The following is a 22,491-nucleotide window of genomic DNA, read 5'->3' on the forward strand; positions in this document are numbered from 1 at the left end:
CTCTCAATTTCAGGAATCCAGAGCTTTTCTGTACTTGGTTGCTGTCAGGCAGCATTCTTACTCCATCCTGACAGACAGCCAGTGAAACATAGTCAGTCATGCATGACCAGTCACACCTACAGCACACAAACCAGAGATTACTGAGCGACCTGTTTCCAAGAAGGTAAAGTCTTAACAAGTTCCACTGACAACTCCTCTGTCTTTGTTGACCCTGACTGTGCTCCCCCTCCCACTGTGCAGACTGCAGGGCAGCTTCATAAATCTAGAACTTGTTCAGATGTAACACAGATCATTGAGCTTTCCAGTTGTGGTACCCTTAATTCTCGAACTGCCCTTGTAACAAATGTCATCACGCTGTCTTTATTCGTTCAGAATGGGGTACGAATCCAACACTGCACACTGATGATTATTTAATATCTTGTAAAACTTATCAAAGCATTCCTGTTGTCATCTCCAAGTGTTTGCACAAAGCAAGGTTTCTGATTCACCATGATCACACATTGGACTGTGAGCGTGTCATTTATTTCTGTGCTCTGGTAATGTGTGAGATAAGCCTAAAATCTATCCTCGAATTGTATAGATATATACTGAATTGAAAAGGGAGAACGGTAGCATGTTGGTTAGCATAAATGCTTCACAGCTCCAGGGTCCCAGGTTCAATTCCCGGCTGGGACACTGTCTGTGCGGAGTCTGCACGTCCTCCCCGTGTGTGCGTGGGTTTCCTCCGGGTGCTCCGGTTTCCTCCCACAGTCCAAAGATGTGCAGGTTAGGTGGATTGGCCATGCTGAATTGCCCGTAGTGTCCTAAAAAGTAAGGTTAAGGGGGGGTTGTTGGGTTACGGGTATAGGGTGGATACATGGGTTTGAATAGGGTGATCATTGCTCGGCACAACATCGAGGGCCGAAGGGCCTGTTCTGTGCTGTACTGTTCTATGTTCTAACTGAAATAGTCAATTCCTGATTGAAGTGGCCCAATGAATATTTTGAAGTTTGAGAGAGTATAATATTTTAACGACGCAATTCATATCAGCTCAATAGCAACGACACAATCTATACTTGAGCAAGAGGATGGATTAGAGAGGTTGGGACTGTACTCTTTATAGAGAAGAAGGCGAAGACGAGATGTTCAAAATCATAGGCTGGACAGAGTAGAATCATAGTATCCCTACAGTGCAAAAGGAGGCCATTCGGCCAAGCGAATCTGTACCGAAACCTGGCCCACGCCCTAACCCTATCCCTGTAACCCAGTAACACCACCTAACCAAGGGACTGAGGGACAATTGATCATGACCAATCCACCTAAACTGCACATCTATGGACTGATAGAGAGAAACTGTTCCTGTTCAGAGAAGGATTGAGTATGTGAGGGCACATATTTAAAGTGATTTGCAAAAGAAGCAAATATGATGCGACAAAACTGATTTTTCACTCAGCGAGTGGTCTGGGCCTGCACGTGTGCTGGAGGCAGATTCAGTCGAGACATTCAAGAGGGTATTTGATGATTATTTGAAGAGAAACAATGTGCAGGGGTTCGGGGAAAAGGCAAGGGAATGGCATTAAGTCATGATGCTCATTTGGAGAGACGGTGCAGACACGATGGACCGAATGGCCTCCCTTCTGCAACATAACAATTCTGTGATTCTATAGCGTAAGGAATAGAAATTGTACTTTGACCACTGTGTTGTGAGGGGGATTTGAAGCATGTTGCTGGGAAAGTGTCGAGTAAACTCCTTTGTATCATCTGTGCTGTTTTCGTCTGTGCGAATTCAGTCAATAAATAAAAAAGAATTCCATTTTATGCTTACAGCTCTTGATGGGCACAAGCTTCACACGATGAGCAGAATTGGGTCTTAGGTCTGAGTGTTAATCAGTGCAAACATGTTTCAATAAATTCCAACCTCAGCGGCAGGAAAGGGCGAAACAAAATTGTGCTTAACTGTGTTTTAAAAGTAGTTCACTGATCCCAATCGGCCACCCATTGGCAGAGATGACTTTACATTCCTGTCACACCAAGCAATTCAAAATAAACATTGAGGAATTGTCTCTCTGCTCACATATTGAATTTGGCTGTCAAACAGTCCTGCAATTTATAGACAAGAGAAGTCACTGAATGAAACAGCTATATATATTTCATTTTGTTTAAAATAAACTTGACAATTCTGAAGTTCTAGTACTTAGATTTCTGTTTAAAGATTGAGAAAACAGAGTACTAGGTTTTATCACACAAACATCTGTGTTGCATTTATAACAAATTCCTCTTTCTGGCATCTCACAAAAGCATGGCAATAATACAACAACAAACCGTGGAAACCGAGAAAGTGAAGTGTTTGCATGAATCCAATCATCTTATTTTTATTCCCCTCGAGCAGTTCCAATGGAGGGACTTATTTCACTGATTGGTTAGTTTCTATATATTGTAAATATTTGAAACTCTAAAGCGTTACCTGACACAGTTTATCAGTCACTGAAGAAATCTCTGGAATTATTCATTTTTCCACTATCAATATTCTTCCAAAGGATCATCTAAAACATTATGAAAATTGGTCATAACTTATAGATGTGAATAATTTGCCATGGGCCATTACATATCTGCGTAAGGTGTGCATTGTTATGAGAAAGGCAAAGTGTATGATGTAATATTGAAAATGTAAATTTCAAATTTGCATTGCTGAATGGGCTAATTGCAAAAATAGTGCCTTAAAATCAAGTTCTGCAAGTAATTTTAATAAGGGCTTGTCACAGTTTACAGATGCCACAATATGAAGTGTAACATGTTAATAATTCAAAAAGCACAGTCCAATTGTTAGAAGTTTTATTCATTGCAGTTTTAAATTGCAAGAAATCAATTATAAAAGCACCTTGGTTGGTTAGCCGATTTATGCTGTTAATTATTGTTTATGATTGTTAAAAAGTCTAAAGAGAAAGATCAAAGCTCTAAAGGAAGGTTTGACAAATGTATGTATTGTTTGCTTTTGCTAAACATGAAGCCTTATAAAGCAACAGAACATATTAACCAGATTCAGTCCAATTCTCATACATTTCCCAATTTGATTAACTTGTTGTAATATTCGGACTACAAGATGGTCCGTCTGTTTGACAAATGCTTAGTTGATGAAGGAGATTTGATCGAACCATATTAAGTGTTGTATAATTACAACATACAATATACCATGACAACATTTATATTGTATGTCCTTACCCTTCACCTAACCTCCTTCCCCAAACTCCAAACATTACATTTGAAGTAATTTATTTTCAATGATGTCTGTTATATCAGAAGTGTTACAATCCCATTTGATGGTATAACTGGAAAACTGGCTCAAAAGTCTGTAACTTTTTTTAAAAAAATTGTGGAGGAACAGACAAAGGATGGTTAATTATTTTTGACAACAAGGAAAAACATTTATTAAACATGAAAAAATGGGATTATTATACAATATTCCTTTACTCTTTAAGCTACAACTTAAGCTATAATGGTCTCATTAACACACAACTCTCCGAACTCAATTGAATGTTTGTGGATTTCTCTTCAGAATCCCCCCAGATGATTGTCACATGTGAGTTTCCAAACTCCAGCCCCCCAAAGCACAGTTTAAAATCTTCTCTCATAATTATGCTTTGCCTTACCAATTTACATTCTGAAATCCAGACCGGGTTTTCCAAATGAAAACCAAATTGAGTGAAGGATTTTACACCAATCCCTTCAGGATTTCCTTGTTTTGACTGCTGTGCAAACTGCTCGCATTTGTGTCAACTCTTTATTCCAAGACTGTAGTAAAATGACATCAGGGCCGGGATTCTCTGACTCAGCGCCGGGTCGGGGAATCCCCGGGGGGCGCGAGAATCGTGCCCCGATGTCAGATTCCCCATTCTCCGGCATCGATTCTCAGGCCCCCACGGGATTCCCGCCACGCCAGTCGGGGGCAATTGACAGCTGACCCCCAGCAATTCTCCGGGCCCGATGAGTCGAGTGACCAACTAGTTTGGCCGAGTCCTGCCGACGTGCATTAATCACCTCCCACACGGCGAGACCTGGAAGTTGTGTGTGCCGGGAGCGGCCTGTTGGGGAGGGGGGTGGGGTGAGATCCTACCCCGGGGGGTCCCCACGGTAGCCTGGCCCACGATCGGGGCCTACTGATCGGTGGGTGGGCTGGTTCCGTGGGGGCCTACTTTACTCCCACGCCGGGCCCCTGTAGGGCTCCACCATATTGCCCAGGGGCCGGCACGGAGAAGGGAATCCCCCCGCATGCGCGGAAATACGCTGGCCATTCTGCGCATGCGTGGAAATACGCCAGCCGTTCTGCACACACGCGGAATCACGCCGGCCGTTCTGCGCATGCGCGGAATCGCACCGGCTGTTCTGCGCATGCGCGAACTCACGCGGGCTGTTCCACACCGGCTGGAGGTGCGGGGCCCACTCCAGCGGCAACCTAACCCCCTAGAAAGGTGAGAATTCCTCACTTTCGGGGGCCGTTGACGCCGGAGTCATTGGCACCGGTTTTCACGCTGGCGTGGGAAATAGCCCCATTATTGGAGAATCCCATCCCAGATGTTTGATTTAATTTGAAGTCTGCTGCCGCACTTTAATATTTGGTTACTGCAAATGTCTCTTTGACTTAGAATACTTTGTTTATTCTTCCTTGAATTCTTCTGAACAAAACCTTGGTCTCTGTTCACTCCAGTTGTCTTAGATACTCTTTCTGTTCCAATTCCCTGGCTATCTGGACTGTAACTTGCATTTTAGGAAGCCTCTTTCTTTGCAACCCTTGTCCTGTCCAGTCTTTTCTCCTGACAGAGCTGAGAGATGTCTACTCCCCGAGGTCTTATTTCCAATGGCCAACATATTTAGCTAAAACTAAAACCTAAAAGCTTTTTTTATCTTTATGTGGGCCTCCAGTTGGTAAGCAAACCCTGATAGTGCTATATATTCTTCACACCATAACCCTCTCTAAGCACAATAGAATTACAGTTGAAATTGAAACCAACGTCCACACATATAAACATATTTGTCCAGCATGATTCTAACTTTAGGTTTTTACCTTCCAGGCAGAGAAGCATTAACACACATAAAACTGTACCTTATTTTGAATGTTTACCAAGACAAATATGAATCTTTTAAAACTACCTTTGATTTCTAACAGAAGTTAATAACAGTCAAAAAGCTTTTAAGATCAGAACCTGACTCCAACTCTCCTGAGAAGTAATTGAGTATTGTCCGATCAGAGCTACCCGATCAGCAATAACGGTCAATTTTGACCTGGCATTACTGTTGCAATGGATTTACACATCTTTGTGAAACTAGTTGCAGTATTATAAATGTCCCAGTTTCACTTTGATAGGAACTTGAATATCTGGAAAGTTGGTTTGAATTTCGAAGAACATTAGCATTGTTGGTCCAGAAATGACTAGGTATTATAGAAACTAAAATGAATAATGGCAATATTACTGTTCTTATTTTCTTGGTTGATTTTCAGATCGTGTGGCCTCCATCACACAGCAGGAGAAATGAATGTAAATGGGCAGGGAAGGACCTTGTGGTAAGGATTATATTTACTGATATCATAGTTTAACATCAATACATGCAAATTTACCGTATCATGTAGGCAAACTGCTCACGTTGATGTTGACGAATTAGAGATCTCGATGGGGAAGATGCTATTTGGACTGATGTTTCCCTCGTTCATTATAACACAAAGACAAATTGGGTAGTGGGAAATGAAAGGTTGAGTTTCCTTCGGGGGCCCTTGCACCAAACTAAAAATGAGGGAATACTCCTCGTTGATGGATATGGGTGGCACCAGTGGTTAGCATTGCTGCCTCACGGCACCCAGAGACCCAGGTTCAATTCCACCCTCGGTTGACTGTATATATGCAGTTTGTACTTTCTCCCCGTGTCTGAGTGGGTTTCCTCTGGTTTCCGCCCACAGTCCAAAGATGTGCAGGTTAGGTGGATTGACAATGCTAAACTGCGCCTTAGTATCCAGGGAGGTGCAGGTTAGGTTATGGGGTTCCAGGGATAGGGGGGATGGGCATGGCCAGAGTGCTCATTCGAAGGGTCAGTGCAGACTTGATGGGCTGAATGGCCTCCTTCTGCATTGCAGGGATTCTATGATTCACACTTTTTGTGCTGGCATCAAGCGTTGGCGTAAACCAAAGCTGACAGGGATTCACTCACTCTCTGCCAGGCCCCATTGAAGTAACCATTGTCCAATTGCATTTCTCAAAGAGTAGACGGCAGTTTTTGCTTCCAGGTAAAAATCACAGACATGGAACATCTAACAGCTTCTCAGGTTTTCAGGCTGAAATGGTCTCAAATCCAGCTGCAAAATTAGGCAATGGGACAAACTGTAATATTCATTACATGATAACGAAGACCCAGCATAATGATAATACGGTCTCATTTCCCCATGAATCAGTAATTGTTAACCAGGTCGACTTGCCATTTTACTTCAGAAAGCGTGTGGAGGGAATCTTGCCCAGAGGAAAGCAATGACATCTTGATTTACGTCCCTTAGGACCCAGCCAGCTCAGTTTGTGCTGGAATTACTAAATTGAAGTTCCCACCCAGAGTACATCCTGTGCTGTTACTACCCTCAGGGCTTCCTATAAATGGTGTTCTGAATTTAGGAGTACTGCTTCAGCAGCTGAGAGGGGTGGTGGTTGCAGTATATGGTAATCCTCAGGAGATTTCCTTGCCCATTTTATACCCAATGCCACTAGGCATCATGGGATCTAGAGACAATGTAGAGGACTACCAGGGCAACTGGCTCCTGACTATACACCACTGTGTCACAACCACCTCTGGCGCTGTCCTGTTGGAGGACACCAGGACAGGCAGTCAGCAGCACCCAGAGGAGAGTGTGAGAGGCGGGTATTACAAGAATTTGGTGCAGTAAGAGTTAAAAGCCTGGGTTAGAGTGAGTTTGACTGCTGCAGCCATGTTTTTAGAAGAATCTGGATTTGAAAGGCAATAAAGGTTTTTCAGAGACTGAGATGCAATTAACCATCGTAAAAGCTTGGGCTAATACAATTTTGTTTTGATGAAGGGGATTCCTTGGAGAGTTAATTAGATTTCAGCTTGGTGAGATGATATAATTGCTGGGTGGAGTTCAGGCATCAGGCTTTGGAGAAAGCATTTTTCAGTTGAGTTCTGATTCTGGCTGAAGCTGAGAGCAAGTAAGGCAGTTTTCTCTCATTGTAGATTCGTTAAAAGAGATTCGCTGTATTTAAAGCAATGCAGACTTGGCTGAGGACAACGGGGAAGCTGAAACAAGCCAGTTGAAAACAGCTTTTGGAGACATCCAGCCAGGGTTTCTGCAGGGGCTTGTACTGGAGTCAGATCTGGTTTGTAAAGCAGAGTGAAGAGATCTCTTCCTAAAAGAATAACAGTAAAGCAAATATTTTCCTATGTCATTGGTATTTAGGGTGTATTAAAAGCTGAGATTGTCAATTTTCTTGTTGTTTAAGTGGGAATAAAGACAGCAGTTACAGATACTGTATTCACTGTATTGAGTAGGATTGTTTAAGGGGTAATTGTAAGCTACTTTTGGGTGCGATGTTAAAGATATTTTAATACTGTGTTAGTAATAAAGTTTGTTGTAATATACCAAATCCCTATTTTGTGTGAAATCACTCCTAGAGCGAGGTAGCCTTACCTCACAGTCTAAGAAATTAAAATAAAATATTAGGGTTTCTGTCCAATATCCGAGCCACTGTTAAAGTCTGGTCTGGGATCATGATGGGACACCAAGATAGGCAGTTAGCAGCACCCACAGAATGTTTCTTGTATATTTCTACAACAAACAGCAAAAGCAGAGAAGTAATTGTCTGCAAAACTGGTAAACATTTAATGCATTCACAGTGCACTCCTTTGATTGCTATCCTATTTACTTTAAATGGACGAACATCTTCCTTAAACTTGGTCGGAATATTTTGTCAACACTGCAACCATGTGTTCACGAAGTTGTGAATGAGTTAAAATACCAACACCACATGGGAGAGAATAAACGTCCACAGCAAGTCACATTTGCAAAGTTCTAACTTTAGAAATTAATGTTCACAATATTAGTGAATGAGTGTTTAATGTGTTGACAACATCTTCCTCACATTTTTATTGTCCATTTGAAATAAATCAGATAACATTCAAAGGTATGTATTGTGAATATTTACTGGTTTTGCAGAGTTATTTTTCTGCTTTTGTTGTTTGCTGTAGAATATCCAGGAGACGTTCTCACCAATAATGGACAAGAAATCAGTTGTGCGAACTTTGCTTGCAGGAGGCTTGGGCCATTTTAACACTTGAGCCTCTGACATAAATGGACGAGGGCTGTTGACCCATTGAATAGTTGAGGGTTAAAGTCAGACCTGCTGACATGGTTTGAAGTACTGGGCCTTTTGAATGGAACTGCCTTCAATTATGTATATTTCTCACAGTTATAAAGATTTTTCATATTTTCCTTTTCACAATCTGCATAAAAATGGTGAAGGTGCGAGGGAGTTTAATGTCAAGGTGGACAAGGTTATTTCTGAACAGCCAGGTGAAAAGGCTGTTTACAGTAAATTTTTAATGACTCACTCACTCAACTTGCTGGAGTTTTTTCAATGTACATGAACTTGATACAATGCTGCACAGCAGACTTATGATCAAAGTTATAGTTCATGGAATCAAAGGGACAGTAGCAGCATGGATACAAAATCAGCTGAGTTATGGGAAACAGAGAGTAATAGTTGATGGATATTTCTTGGGCTGGAGGAAGGTTTGTTGTGATGTTCCCCAGGGGCCAACGTTGGAACTCTTGCTTTTCTTCATGTATATTAATTATCTAGACCTTGGTGAACAGGAAACAATTTCAAATTTTGCAGATGTTACAAAACTTGGAAGCATTTTGATGCATGACCAGAATAGTGTTGAACTTAAAAAATAAGTTAATTGGGCAGCATGGTGGCGCAGTAGGTTAGCACAGCTGCCTCACGGCACTGAGGTCCCAGGTTCGATCCCGGCCCTGGGTCACTGTCCGTGTGGAGTTTGCACATTCTCCCCGTGTCTGCATGGGTTTCACCCCCACAACCCAAAAATGTGCAGGGTAGGCAGATTGGCCACACTAAATTGCCCCATAATTGGAAAAAATAATTGGGCACTCTAAATTTATATTTTTTTAAAAATTAAGTTAATGGAATGGGCGGGCAAGTTGGAGATGAAGTTCAATGTGGATAAATGTGAAGTGTTTATTTTGGGAGAAGAACATAGAGAGACAATATCAAATAATGGGTACAAATCACGGGTGGCACAGTGGTTAGCACTGCTGCCTTACGGACCGGGGTTGATTCCCAGCTTGGGTCACTGTGTGGAGTTTGCACGTTCTCCCTGTGTCTGCGTGGGTTTCCTCCGGGTGCTCCGGTTTCCTCCCACAGTCCAAAGATGTGCAGGTTAGGTGGATTGGCCATGATCGATATGTGGGGTAATGGAGATAGGGCAGGGAGTGGGAGGGTCGGTGCAGACATGATGGGTGAATGGCCTCCTGCATAGGGATTCTATGGAACTCTGAATGAGGTGCTGGACCAGAGGGACCTGGGTGCATAAGTCATTGAAGGTGGCAGGACAGTGGAGATAATGGTTAATAAGACCATAAGACATAGGAGCAGAATTAGGCCACTCGGCCCATCAAGTCTGTTCCGCCATTTAATCATGGCTGATATTTTCTCATCCCCATTCTCCTGCCTTCTCCCCATAACCCCCGATCCCCTTATTAATCAAGAACCTATCCATCTCTGCCTTAAAGACACTCACTGATTTGTCTCCACAGCCTTCTGCAGCAAAGATTTCCACAGATTCACCACCCTCTGGCTGGAGAAATTCCTCCTCACCTCTGTTTAGAAGAATTGTCAGTTCAGTCTGAGATTGTGATCTCTGCTCCTAGTTTTTCCAAAAAGTGGAAACATTCTCTCCACGTCCACTTTATCCAGGCCTCGCAGTATCCTGTAAGGTTTTGATAAGATCCCCCCTCATCCTTCTAAACTCCAACGAGTAAAGACCCAGAGTCCTCAACTGTTCCTCATACGACAAGCTCTTCATTACAGGAATCATTCTTGTGAACCTCCTCTGGACCCTTTCCAAGGCCAGCACATCCTTCCTTAGATACGGGGCCCAAAACTGCTCACAATACTCCAAATGGGGTCTGATCAGAGCCTTATACAGCCTCAGAAGTACATCCCTGGTTTTGTATTCTAGCCCTCTTGACATGAATGCTAACATTGTATTTGCCTTCCTAGCTGCCGACTGAACCTGCACCTTAACCTCAAGAGAATCTTGAACAAGGACTCCCATGTCCCTTCGTGCTTCTTATTTCCTAAGCATTTTCCCATTTAGAAAATAATCTATAACTCCATTTCTCCTTCCAAAGTGCATAACCTCACACTTTTCCACATTGCATTCCATCTGCCACTTCACTGCCCACTCTCCTAGCTTAACCAAATCCTTCTGCAGCCCACCTGCTTCCTCAATACAACCTGTCCCTCTACAGATCTTTGCATCATTTGCAAACTTAGCAATAGTGCCTTCAGTTCCTTCCTCCAGACCATTAATGTATATTGTGAAAAGTTGTGGTCCCAGCACAGAGCCCTGAGGTACACCACTGGTCACCGGCTGCCATCCTGAGGAAGACCCCTTTATCCCCACTCTCTGCCTTCTGCTAGTCAGCCAACCCTCTATCCATAAAGCAGACTGTATCCACGCTTCATTAACTGTGGCATGTAGTACAAGAAAAAGAAGGTTGTTTTGATCTTGTATAAGACCAGCCTCCGCTGGAGTATTGTGTCCAATTCTGGCACTGCATTTTTGGAAATATGTGAAGACGTTGGAAAGATTGCAGGAATGATTCATGGGAATGGTTCCAGCAATGAGGAATTTCAGTAATGATTGGAGAAATTTCCTTGGAAGGCTGAGTGGAGATTTGGTGGAGATATTCAACATCATGAGGGGTCTGGAGAGAATTGAGAGGAACAAACTGTTCCCACTCATAAAGTGATCGAGAAGGAGAGGCGCAGGTTTAAAAAGCAAAAGCAACATGATGGGAGACTTTTACACACAACTCACTGCACACAATATATAGCGAGCATTTTCACTGTACATGAAGAATTGGACACAATATTCCAGCTGAGGCTGGTCTTATCCAAGATCAAAACACCTTCCTTACTCTTGTACTCCATGCCCCAGTGCATACCGTGTACAGTGAGCTGTATACCGTGTACAGTGTGCTGTATACCGTGTACAGTGAGCTGTGTACAGTGAGCTGTATACCGTGTACAGTGAGCAGTATACCGTGTACAGTGTGCTGTATACCGTGTACAGTGAGCTGTATACCGTGTACAGTGTGCTGTATACCGTGTACAGTGAGCTGTATACCGTGTACAGTGTGCTGTATACCGTGTACAGTGAGCTGTATACCGTGTACAGTGAGCTGTGTACAGTGAGCTGTATACCGTGTACAGTGAGCTGTGTACAGTGAGCTGTATACCGTGTACAGTGAGCTGTATACCATGTACAGTGTGCTGTATACCGTGTACAGTGAGCTGCATACCATGTACAGTGAGCAGTATACCGTGTACAGTGAGCTGCATACCATGTCCAGTGAGCTGTATACCGTGTACAGTGAGCTGTATACCGTGTACAGTGAGCTGTTTACCATGTACAGTGTGCTGTATACCGTGTACAGTGTGCTGTATACCGTGTGCAGTGAGCTGCATACCGTGTACAGTGAGCTGTGTACAGTGAGCTGTATACCGTGTACAGTGAGCTGTGTACAGTGAGCTGTATACCGTGTACAGTGAGCAGTATACCGTGTACAGTGAGCTGTATACCGTGTACAGTGAGCTGTATACCGTGTACAGTGATCTGTATACCGTGTACAGTGAGCTGTATACCATGTACAGTGATCTGTATACCTTGTACTGTGTGCTGTATACCGTGTACAGTGTGCTGTACACCGTGTACAGTGTGCTGTACACCGTGTACAGTGTGCTGTATACTGTGTACAGTGAGCTGTATACCGTGTACAGTGTGCTGTATACCGTGTACAGTGTGCTGTACACCGTGTACAGTGTGCTGTATACCGTGTACAGTGTGCTGTATACCGTGTACAGTGAGCTGTATACCGTGTACAGTGTGCTGTATACCGTGTACAGTGAGCTGTATACCGTGTACAGTGTGCTGTATACCGTGTACAGTGAGCTGTGTACAGTGAGCTGTATACCGTGTACAGTGTGCTGTACACCGTGTACAGTGTGCTGTATACCGTGTACAGTGTGCTGTATACCGTGTACAGTGAGCTGTATACCGTGTACAGTGTGCTGTATACCGTGTACAGTGAGCTGTATACCGTGTACAGTGTGCTGTATACCGTGTACAGTGAGCTGTGTACAGTGAGCTGTATACCGTGTACAGTGTGCTGTATACCGTGTACAGTGAGCTGTATACCATGTACAGTGTGCTGTATACCGTGTACAGTGAGCTGTATACCGTGTACAGTGAGCTGTATACCGTGTACAGTGAGCTGATAACCGTGTACAGTGTGCTGTATACCGTGTACAGTGAGCTGTATACCGTGTACAGTGAGCTGTATACCGTGTACAGTGTGCTGTACACCGTGTACAGTGTGCTGTACACCGTGTACAGTGTGCTGTATACCGTGTACAGTGTGCTGTATACCGTGTACAGTGAGCTGTATACCGTGTACAGTGTGCTGTATACCGTGTACAGTGAGCTGTATACCGTGTACAGTGTGCTGCATACTGTGTACAGTGAGCTGTATACCATGTACAGTGAGCTGTATACCATGTACAGTGAGCTGTATACCATGTACAGTGTGCTGCATACTGTGTACAGTGAGCTGTATACCGTGTACAGTGTGCTGTATACCGTGTACAGTGAGCTGTATACCGTGTACAGTGAGCTGTATACCGTGTACAGTGAGCTGTATACCGTGTACAGTGTGCTGTATACCATGTACAGTGAGCTGTATACCATGTACAATGAGCTGTATACCATGTACAGTGAGCTGTATACCATGTACAGTGTGCTGCATACTGTGTACAGTGAGCTGTATACCGTGTACAGTGAGCTGTATACCGTGTACAGTGTGCTGTATACCGTGTACAGTGTGCTGTATACCGTGTACAGTGTGCTGTATACCATGTACAGTGAGCTGTATACCATGTACAGTGAGCTGTATACCGTGTACAGTGTGCTGTATACCGTGTACAGTGAGCTGTGTACAGTGTGCTGTATACCGTGTACAGTGAGCTGTATACCGTGTACAGTGAGCTGTATACCGTGTACAGTGAGCTGTATACCGTGTACAGTGTGCTGTACACCGTGTACAGTGAGCTGTATACCGTGTACAGTGAGCTGTATACCGTGTACAGTGTGCTGTATACCGTGTACAGTGTGCTGTATACCGTGTACAGTGAGCTGTATACCGTGTACAGTGAGCTGTGTACAGTGAGCTGTATACCGTGTACAGTGAGCTGTATACCGTGTACAGTGTGCTGTATACCGTGTACAGTGTGCTGTATACCATGTACAGTGAGCTGTATACCGTGTACAGTGTGCTGTATACCATGTACAGTGAGCTGTATACCGTGTACAGTGTGCTGTATACCGTGTACAGTGTGCTGTATACCATGTACAGTGAGCTGTATACCGTGTACAGTGTGCTGTATACCGTGTACAGTGTGCAGTATACCGTGTACAGTGTGCTCTATACCGTGTACAGTGAGCTGTACACCGTGTACAGTGTGCTGTATACCGTGTACAGTGTGCTGTATACCGTGTACAGTGAGCCGTGTACAGTGTGCTGTATACCGTGTACAGTGTGCTGTATACCGTGTACATTGAGCTGTATACCGTGTACAGTGAGCTGTATACCGTGTACAGTGTGCTGTATACCGTGTACAGTGAGCTGTATACCGTGTACAGTGAGCTGTATACCGTGTACAGTGAGCTGTATACCATGTACAGTGTGCTGTATACCATGTACAGTGAGCTGTATACCGTGTACAGTGTGCTGTATACCATGTACAGTGAGCTGTATACCGTGTACAGTGAGCTGTATACCATGTACAGTGTGCTGTATACCGTGTACAGTGCGCTGTATACCGTGTACAGTGAGCTGTATACCGTGTACACTGTGCTGTATACCATGTACAGTGAGCTGTATACCATGTACAGTGTGCTGTATACCGTGTACAGTGAGCTGTATACCATGTACAGTGTGCTGTATACCGTGTACAGTGTGCTGTATACCGTGTACAGTGAGCTGTATACCGTGTACAGTGAGCTGTATACCGTGTACACTGTGCTGTATACCATGTACAGTGAGCTGTATACCGTGTACAGTGAGCTGTATACCGTGTACAGTGAGCTGTATACCGTGTACAGTGAGCTGTATACCGTGTACAGTGTGCTGTATACCGTGTACAGTGAGCTGTATACCATGTACAGTGTGCTGCATACTGTGTACAATGAGCTGTATACCGTGTACAGTGTGCTGTATACCGTGTACAGTGAGCTGTGTACAGTGTGCTGTATACCGTGTACAGTGAGCTGTATACCGTGTACAGTGTGCTGTATACCGTGTACAGTGAGCTGTATACCGTGTACAGTGAGCTGTATACCGTGTACAGTGTGCTGTATACCGTGTACAGTGAGCTATATACCATGTACAGTGTGCTGTATACCGTGTACAGTGAGCTGTGTACCATGTACAGTGTGCTGTATACCGTGTACAGTGTGCTGTATACCATGTACAGTGAGCCGTGTACAGTGTGCTGTATACCGTGTACAGTGAGCTGTATACCGTGTACAGTGTGCTGTATACCGTGTACAGTGAGCAGTATACCGTGTACAGTGAGCTGTATAACGTGTACAGTGAGCTGTATACCGTGTACAGTGATCTGTATACCGTGTACAGTGAGCTGTATACCGTGTACAGTGATCTGTATACCTTGTACTGTGTGCTGTATACCGTGTACAGTGTGCTGTACACCGTGTACAGTGTGCTGTATACTGTGTACAGTGAGCTGTATACCGTGTACAGTGAGCTGTATACCGTGTACAGTGTGCTGTATACCGTGTACAGTGTGCTGTACACCGTGTACAGTGTGCTGTACACCGTGTACAGTGTGCTGTATACCGTGTACAGTGAGCTGTATACCGTGTACAGTGTGCTGTATACCGTGTACAGTGAGCTGTATACCGTGTACAGTGAGCTGTATACCGTGTACAGTGTGCTGTATACCGTGTACAGTGAGCTGTATACCGTGTACAGTGAGCTGTATACCGTGTACAGTGAGCTGTTTACCGTGTACAGTGTGCTGTATACCGTGTACAGTGAGCTGTATACCGTGTACAGTGAGCTGTATACCGTGTACAGTGTGCTGTATACCGTGTACAGTGTGCTGTACACCGTGTACAGTGTGCTGTATACCGTGTACAGTGTGCTGTATACCGTGTACAGTGTGCTGTATACCGTGTACAGTGTGCTGTATACCGTGTACAGTGAGCTGTATACCGTGTACAGTGAGCTGTGTACAGTGAGCTGTATACCGTGTACAGTGAGCTGTATACCGTGTACAGTGTGCTGTATACCGTGTACAGTGAGCTGTATACCGTGTACAGTGTGCTGTACACCGTGTACAGTGTGCTGTATACCGTGTACAGTGAGCTGTATACCGTGTACAGTGAGCTGTGTACAGTGAGCTGTATACCGTGTACAGTGTGCTGTATACCGTGTACAGTGAGCTGTATACCGTGTACAGTGTGCTGTATACCGTGTACAGTGTGCAGTATACCGTGTACAGTGTGCTCTATACCGTGTACAGTGAGCTGTATACCGTGTACAGTGTGCTGTATACCGTGTACAGTGAGCTGTGTACAGTGAGCTGTATACCGTGTACTGTGAGCAGTATACTGTGTACAGTGTGCTGTATACCGGGTACAGTGTGCTGTATACCGTGTACAGTGAGCAGTATACCGTGTACAGTGTGCTGTATACCGTGTACAGTGAGCTGTGTACAGTGAGCTGTATACCGTGTACTGTGAGCAGTATACCGTGTACAGTGTGCTGTATACCGGGTACAGTGTGCTGTATACTGTGTACAGTGTGCTGTATACCCTGTACAGTGTGCTGTATACCGGGTACAGTGTGCTGTATACCGTGTACAGTGAGCAGTATACCGTGTACAGTGTGCTGTATACCGGGTACAGTGTGCTGTATACTGTGTACAGTGTGCTGTATACCCTGTACAGTGTGCTGTATACCGGGTACAGTGTGCTGTATACCGTGTACAGTGAGCAGTATACCGTGTACAGTGTGCTGTATACCGTGTACAGTGAGCTGTATACCGTGTACAGTGTGCTGTATACCGTGTACAGTGAGCTGCATACCTTGTCCAGTGAGCTGTATACCGTGTACAGTGAGCTGTATACCGTGTACAGTGAGCTGCATACCATGTCCAGTGAGCTGTATACCGTGTACAGTGAGCTGTATACCGTGTACAGTGAGCTGTTTACCATGTACAGTGTGCTGTATACCGTGTACAGTGAGCTGTATACCGTGTACAGTGTGCTGTATACCGTGTACAGTGAGCCGTGTACAGTGTGCTGTATACCGTGTACAGTGAGCTGTATACCGTGTACAGTGAGCTGTATACCGTGTACAGTGAGCTGTGTACAGTGAGCTGTATACCGTGTACAGTGAGCTGTATACCGTGTACAGTGAGCCGTGTACAGTGTGCTATATACCGTGTACAGTGAGCCGTGTACAGTGTGCTGTATACCGTGTACAGTGAGCTGTATACCGTGTACAGTGAGCCGTGTACAGTGTGCTGTATACCGTGTACAGTGAGCTGTATACCGTGTACAGTGAGCCGTGTACAGTGTGCTGTATACCGTGTACAGTGTGCTGTATACCGTGTACAGTGAGCCGTGTACAGTGTGCTGTATACCGTGTACAGTGTGCTGTATACCGTGTACAGTGAGCTGTGTACAGTGAGCTGTATACCGTGTACAGTGAGCAGTATACCGTGTACAGTGTGCTGTATACCGTGTACAGTGAGCTGTATACCATGTACAGTGAGCAGTATACCGTGTACAGTGATCTGTATACCTTGTACAGTGTGCTGTATACCGTGTACAGTGTGCTGTACACCGTGTACAGTGTGCTGTATACTGTGTACAGTGAGCTGTATACCGTGTACAGTGTGCTGTACACCGTGTACAGTGTGCTGTATACCGTGTACAGTGTGCTGTACACCGTGTACAGTGAGCTGTATACCATGAACAGTGTGCTGTATACCGTGTACAGTGAGCTGTATACCGTGTACAGTGTGCTGTACAGTGAGCTGTATACCATGTACAGTGTGCTGTACACCATGTACAGTGAGCTGTATACCGTGTACAGTGTGCTGTATACCGTGTACAGTGAGCTGTATACCATGAACAGTGTGCTGTATACCGTGTACAGTGAGCTGTATACCGTGTACAGTGAGCTGTATACCGTGTACAGTGTGCTGTATACCATGTACAGTGAGCTGTATACCGTGTACAGTGAGCTGTATACCGTGTACAGTGAGCTGTATACCGTGTACAGTGAGCTGTATACCGTGTACAGTGTGCTGTATACCGTGTACAGTGAGCTGTATACCATGTACAGTGAGCTGTATACCATGTACAGTGTGCTGCATACTGTGTACAATGAGCTGTATACCGTGTACAGTGTGCTGTATACCGTGTACAGTGTGCTGTATACCGTGTACAGTGAGCTGTATACCGTGTACAGTGTGCTGTATACCGTGTACAGTGAGCTGTATACCGTGTACAGTGAGCTGTATACCGTGTACAGTGAGCTCTATACCATGTACAGTGTGCTGTATACCGTGTACAGTGAGCTGTGTACCATGTACAGTGTGCTGTGTACCGTGTACAGTGTGCTGTATACCGTGTACAGTGTGCTGTGTACAGTGTGCTGTATACCGTGTACAGTGAGCTGTATACCGTGTACAGTGTGCTGTATACCGTGTACAGTGAGCTGTAAACCGTGTACAGTGAGCTGTATACCGTGTACAGTGAGCTGTGTACAGTGAGCTGTATACCGTGTACAGTGTGCTGTATACCGTGTACAGTGAGCTGTATACCATGTACAGTGTGCTGTATACCGTGTCCAGTGAGCTGTATACCGTGTACAGTGAGCTCTATACCGTGTACAGTGAGCTGTATACCGTGTACAGTGAGCTGTATACCGTGTACAGTGAGCTGTACACCGTGTACAGTGTGCTGTATACCGTGTACAGTGTGCTGTATACCGTGTACAGTGAGCTGTATACCGTGTACAGTGTGCTGTATAACGTGTAAAGTGAGCTGTATACCGTGTACAGTGTGCTGTATACCTTGTGCAGTGAGCTGTATACCGTGTACAGTGTGCTGCATACTGTGTACAGTGTGCTGTATACCGTGTACAGTGAGCTGTGTACAGTGAGCTGTATACCGTGTACAGTGTGCTGCATACCGTGTACAGTGAGCTGTGTACAGTGAGCTGGACACCGTGTACAGTGTGCTGTATACCGTGTACAGTGAGCTGTGTACAGTGAGCTGTACACCGTGTACAGTGTGCTGTATACCGTGTACAGTGTGCTGTATACCGTGTACAGTGTGCTGTATACCGTGTACAGTGAGCTGTATACCGTGTACAGTGTGCTGTATACCGTGTACAGTGAGCTGTATACCGTGTACAGTGAGCTGTATACCGTGTACAGTGTGCTGTATACCGTGTACAGTGAGCTGTATACCGTGTACAGTGTGCTGTATACCGTGTACAGTGAGCTGTATACCATGTACAGTGAGCTGTATACCATGTACAGTGAGCTGTATACCATGTACAGTGTGCTGCATACTGTGTACAGTGTGCTGCATACTGTGTACAGTGAGCTGTATACCGTGTACAGTGAGCTGTATACCGTGTACAGTGTGCTGTATACCGTGTACAGTGTGCTGTATACCGTGTACAGTGAGCTGTATACCGTGTACAGTGTGCTGTATACCATGTACAGTGTGCTGCATACTGTGTACAGTGAGCTGTATACCGTGTACAGTGAGCTGTATACCGTGTACAGTGAGCTGTATACCATGTACAGTGAGCTGTATACCGTGTACAGTGTGCTGTATACCGTGTACAGTGTGCTGTATACCGTGTACAGTGAGCTGAATACCGTGTACAGTGTGCTGTATACCGTGTACAGTGAGCTGAATACCATGTACAGTGTGCTGCATACTGTGTACAGTGAGCTGTATACCGTGTACAGTGAGCTGTATACCGTGTACAGTGTGCTGTATACCGTGTACAGTGTGCTGTATACCGTGTACAGTGAGCTGTATACCGTGTACAGTGTGCTGTATACCGTGTACAGTGTGCTGTATACCGTGTACAGTGAGCTGTATACCGTGTACAGTGTGCTGTATACCGTGTACAGAGAGCTGTATACCATGTACAGTGTGCTGCATACTGTGTACAGTGAGCTGTATACCGTGTACAGTGAGCAGTATACCGTGTACAGTGTGCTGTACACCGTGTACAGTGTGCTGTATACCGTGTACAGTGAGCAGTATACCGTGTACAGTGAGCTGTATACCGTGTACAGTGAGCTGTATACCGTGCACAGTGAGCTGTATACCGTGTACAGTGAGCTGTATACCGTGTACAGTGAGCTGTATACCGTGTACAGTGAGCTGTATACCGTGCACAGTGAGCTGTATACCATGTACAGTGTGCTGTATACCGTGTACAGTGAGCTGTATACCGTGTACAGTGTGCTGTATACCGTGTACAGTGTGCTGTATACCGTGTAAAGTGAGCTGTATACCGTGTACAGTGTGCTGTATACCGTGTACAGTGAGCTGTATACCATGTACAGTGTGCTGCATACTGTGTACAGTGAGCTGTATACCGTGTACAGTGAGCAGTATACCGTGTACAGTGAGCTGTATACCGTGTACAGTGAGCTGTATACCATGTACAGTGTGCTGTATACCGTGTACAGTGAGCTGTATACCATGTACAGTGTGCTGCATACTGTGTACAGTGAGCTGTATACCGTGTACAGTGAGCAGTATACCGTGTACAGTGAGCTGTATACCATGTACAGTGTCCTGTACACCGTGTACAGTGAGCTGTATACCGTGTACAGTGTGCTGTATACCGTGTACAGTGAGCAGTATACCGTGTACAGTGAGCTGTATACCGTGTACAGTGAGCTGTATACCGTGTACAGTGTGCTGTGTACCGTGTACAGTGAGCTGTATACCGTGTACAGTGAGCTGTATACCGTGTACAGTGAGCTGTATACCGTGTACAGTGAGCTGTATACCGTGTACAATGAGCTGTATACCGTGTACAGTGTGCTGTATACCGTGTACAGTGTGCTGTATACCGTGTACAGTGTGCTGTATACCGTGTACAGTGTGCTGTATACCGTGTACAGTGTGCTGTATACCGTGTACAGTGAGCAGTATACCGTGTACAGTGAGCTGTATACCGTGTACAGTGAGCTGTATACCGTGTACAGTGAGCTGTATACCGTGTACAGTGAGCTGTATACCATGTACAGTGTGCTGCATACTGTGTACAGTGAGCTGTATACCGTGTACAGTGAGCTGTATACCGTGTACAGTGTGCTGTATACCGTGTACAGTGTGCTGTATACCGTGTACAGTGAGCTGTATACCGTGTACAGTGTGCTGTATACCGTGTACAGTGTGCTGTATACCGTGTACAGTGAGCTGTATACCGTGTACAGTGTGCTGTATACCGTGTACAGAGAGCTGTATACCATGTACAGTGTGCTGCATACTGTGTACAGTGAGCTGTATACCGTGTACAGTGAGCAGTATACCGTGTACAGTGTGCTGTACACCGTGTACAGTGTGCTGTATACCGTGTACAGTGAGCAGTATACCGTGTACAGTGAGCTGTATACCGTGCACAGTGAGCTGTATACCGTGTACAGTGAGCTGTATACCATGTACAGTGTGCTGCATACTGTGTACAGTGAGCTGTATACCGTGTACAGTGAGCTGTATACCGTGTACAGTGTGCTGTATACCGTGTACAGTGTGCTGTATACCGTGTACAGTGAGCTGTATACCGTGTACAGTGTGCTGTATACCGTGTACAGTGTGCTGTATACCGTGTACAGTGAGCTGTATACCATGTACAGTGTGCTGCATACTGTGTACAGTGAGCTGTATACCGTGTACAGTGAGCAGTATACCGTGTACAGTGAGCTGTATACCGTGTACAGTGAGCTGTATACCATGTACAGTGTGCTGTATACCGTGTACAGTGAGCTGTATACCGTGTACAGTGTGCTGTATACCGTGTACAGTGAGCTGTATACCATGTACAGTGTGCTGCATACTGTGTACAGTGAGCTGTATACCGTGTACAGTGAGCAGTATACCGTGTACAGTGAGCTGTATACCATGTACAGTGTCCTGTACACCGTGTACAGTGTGCTGTATACCGTGTACAGTGAGCAGTATACCGTGTACAGTGAGCTGTATACCGTGTACAGTGAGCTGTATACCGTGTACAGTGTGCTGTGTACCGTGTACAGTGAGCTGTATACCGTGTACAGTGAGCTGTATACCGTGTACAGTGTGCTGTATACCGTGTACAGTGAGCAGTATACCGTGTACAGTGAGCTGTATACCGTGTACAGTGAGCTGTATACCGTGTACAGTGAGCTGTATACCGTGTACAGTGAGCTGTATACCATGTACAGTGTGCTGCATACTGTGTACAGTGAGCTGTATACCGTGTACAGTGAGCTGTATACCGTGTACAGTGTGCTGTATACCGTGTACAGTGTGCTGTATACCGTGTACAGTGAGCTGTATACCGTGTACAGTGTGCTGTATACCGTGTACAGTGTGCTGTATACCGTGTAAAGTGAGCTGTATACCGTGTACAGTGTGCTGTATACCGTGTACAGTGAGCTGTATACCATGTACAGTGTGCTGCATACTGTGTACAGTGAGCTGTATACCGTGTACAGTGAGCAGTATACCGTGTACAGTGAGCTGTATACCGTGTACAGTGAGCTGTATACCATGTACAGTGTGCTGTATACCGTGTACAGTGAGCTGTATACCGTGTACAGTGTGCTGTATACCGTGTACAGTGAGCTGTATACCATGTACAGTGTGCTGCATACTGTGTACAGTGAGCTGTATACCGTGTACAGTGAGCAGTATACCGTGTACAGTGAGCTGTATACCATGTACAGTGTCCTGTACACCGTGTACAGTGTGCTGTATACCGTGTACAGTGAGCAGTATACCGTGTACAGTGAGCTGTATACCGTGTACAGTGAGCTGTATACCGTGTACAGTGTGCTGTATACCGTGTACAGTGAGCTGTATACCGTGTACAGTGAGCTGTAT

The 22,491-nt window shown here is 45.1% G+C and overlaps 1 protein-coding gene across 2 annotated transcripts in view; it reads left to right on the forward strand.

The window, feature by feature from the left end:
* The window catches only part of sema3ab (sema domain, immunoglobulin domain (Ig), short basic domain, secreted, (semaphorin) 3Ab), a 285,635-nt gene that overhangs the window by 92,464 nt on the left and 170,680 nt on the right, over positions 1 to 22,491 (forward strand). For both annotated transcript variants that reach the window (XM_038811984.1, XM_038811983.1), the window contains exon 3: positions 5,474 to 5,536. In XM_038811984.1, coding sequence (XP_038667912.1) covers positions 5,474 to 5,536 — 63 coding nt within the window. The remainder of the gene's footprint in view (positions 1 to 5,473; positions 5,537 to 22,491) is intronic.

The sequence above is a fragment of the Scyliorhinus canicula genome, chromosome 11 (assembly GCF_902713615.1).
Source record: "Scyliorhinus canicula chromosome 11, sScyCan1.1, whole genome shotgun sequence".
NCBI lineage: Eukaryota > Metazoa > Chordata > Chondrichthyes > Carcharhiniformes > Scyliorhinidae > Scyliorhinus > Scyliorhinus canicula.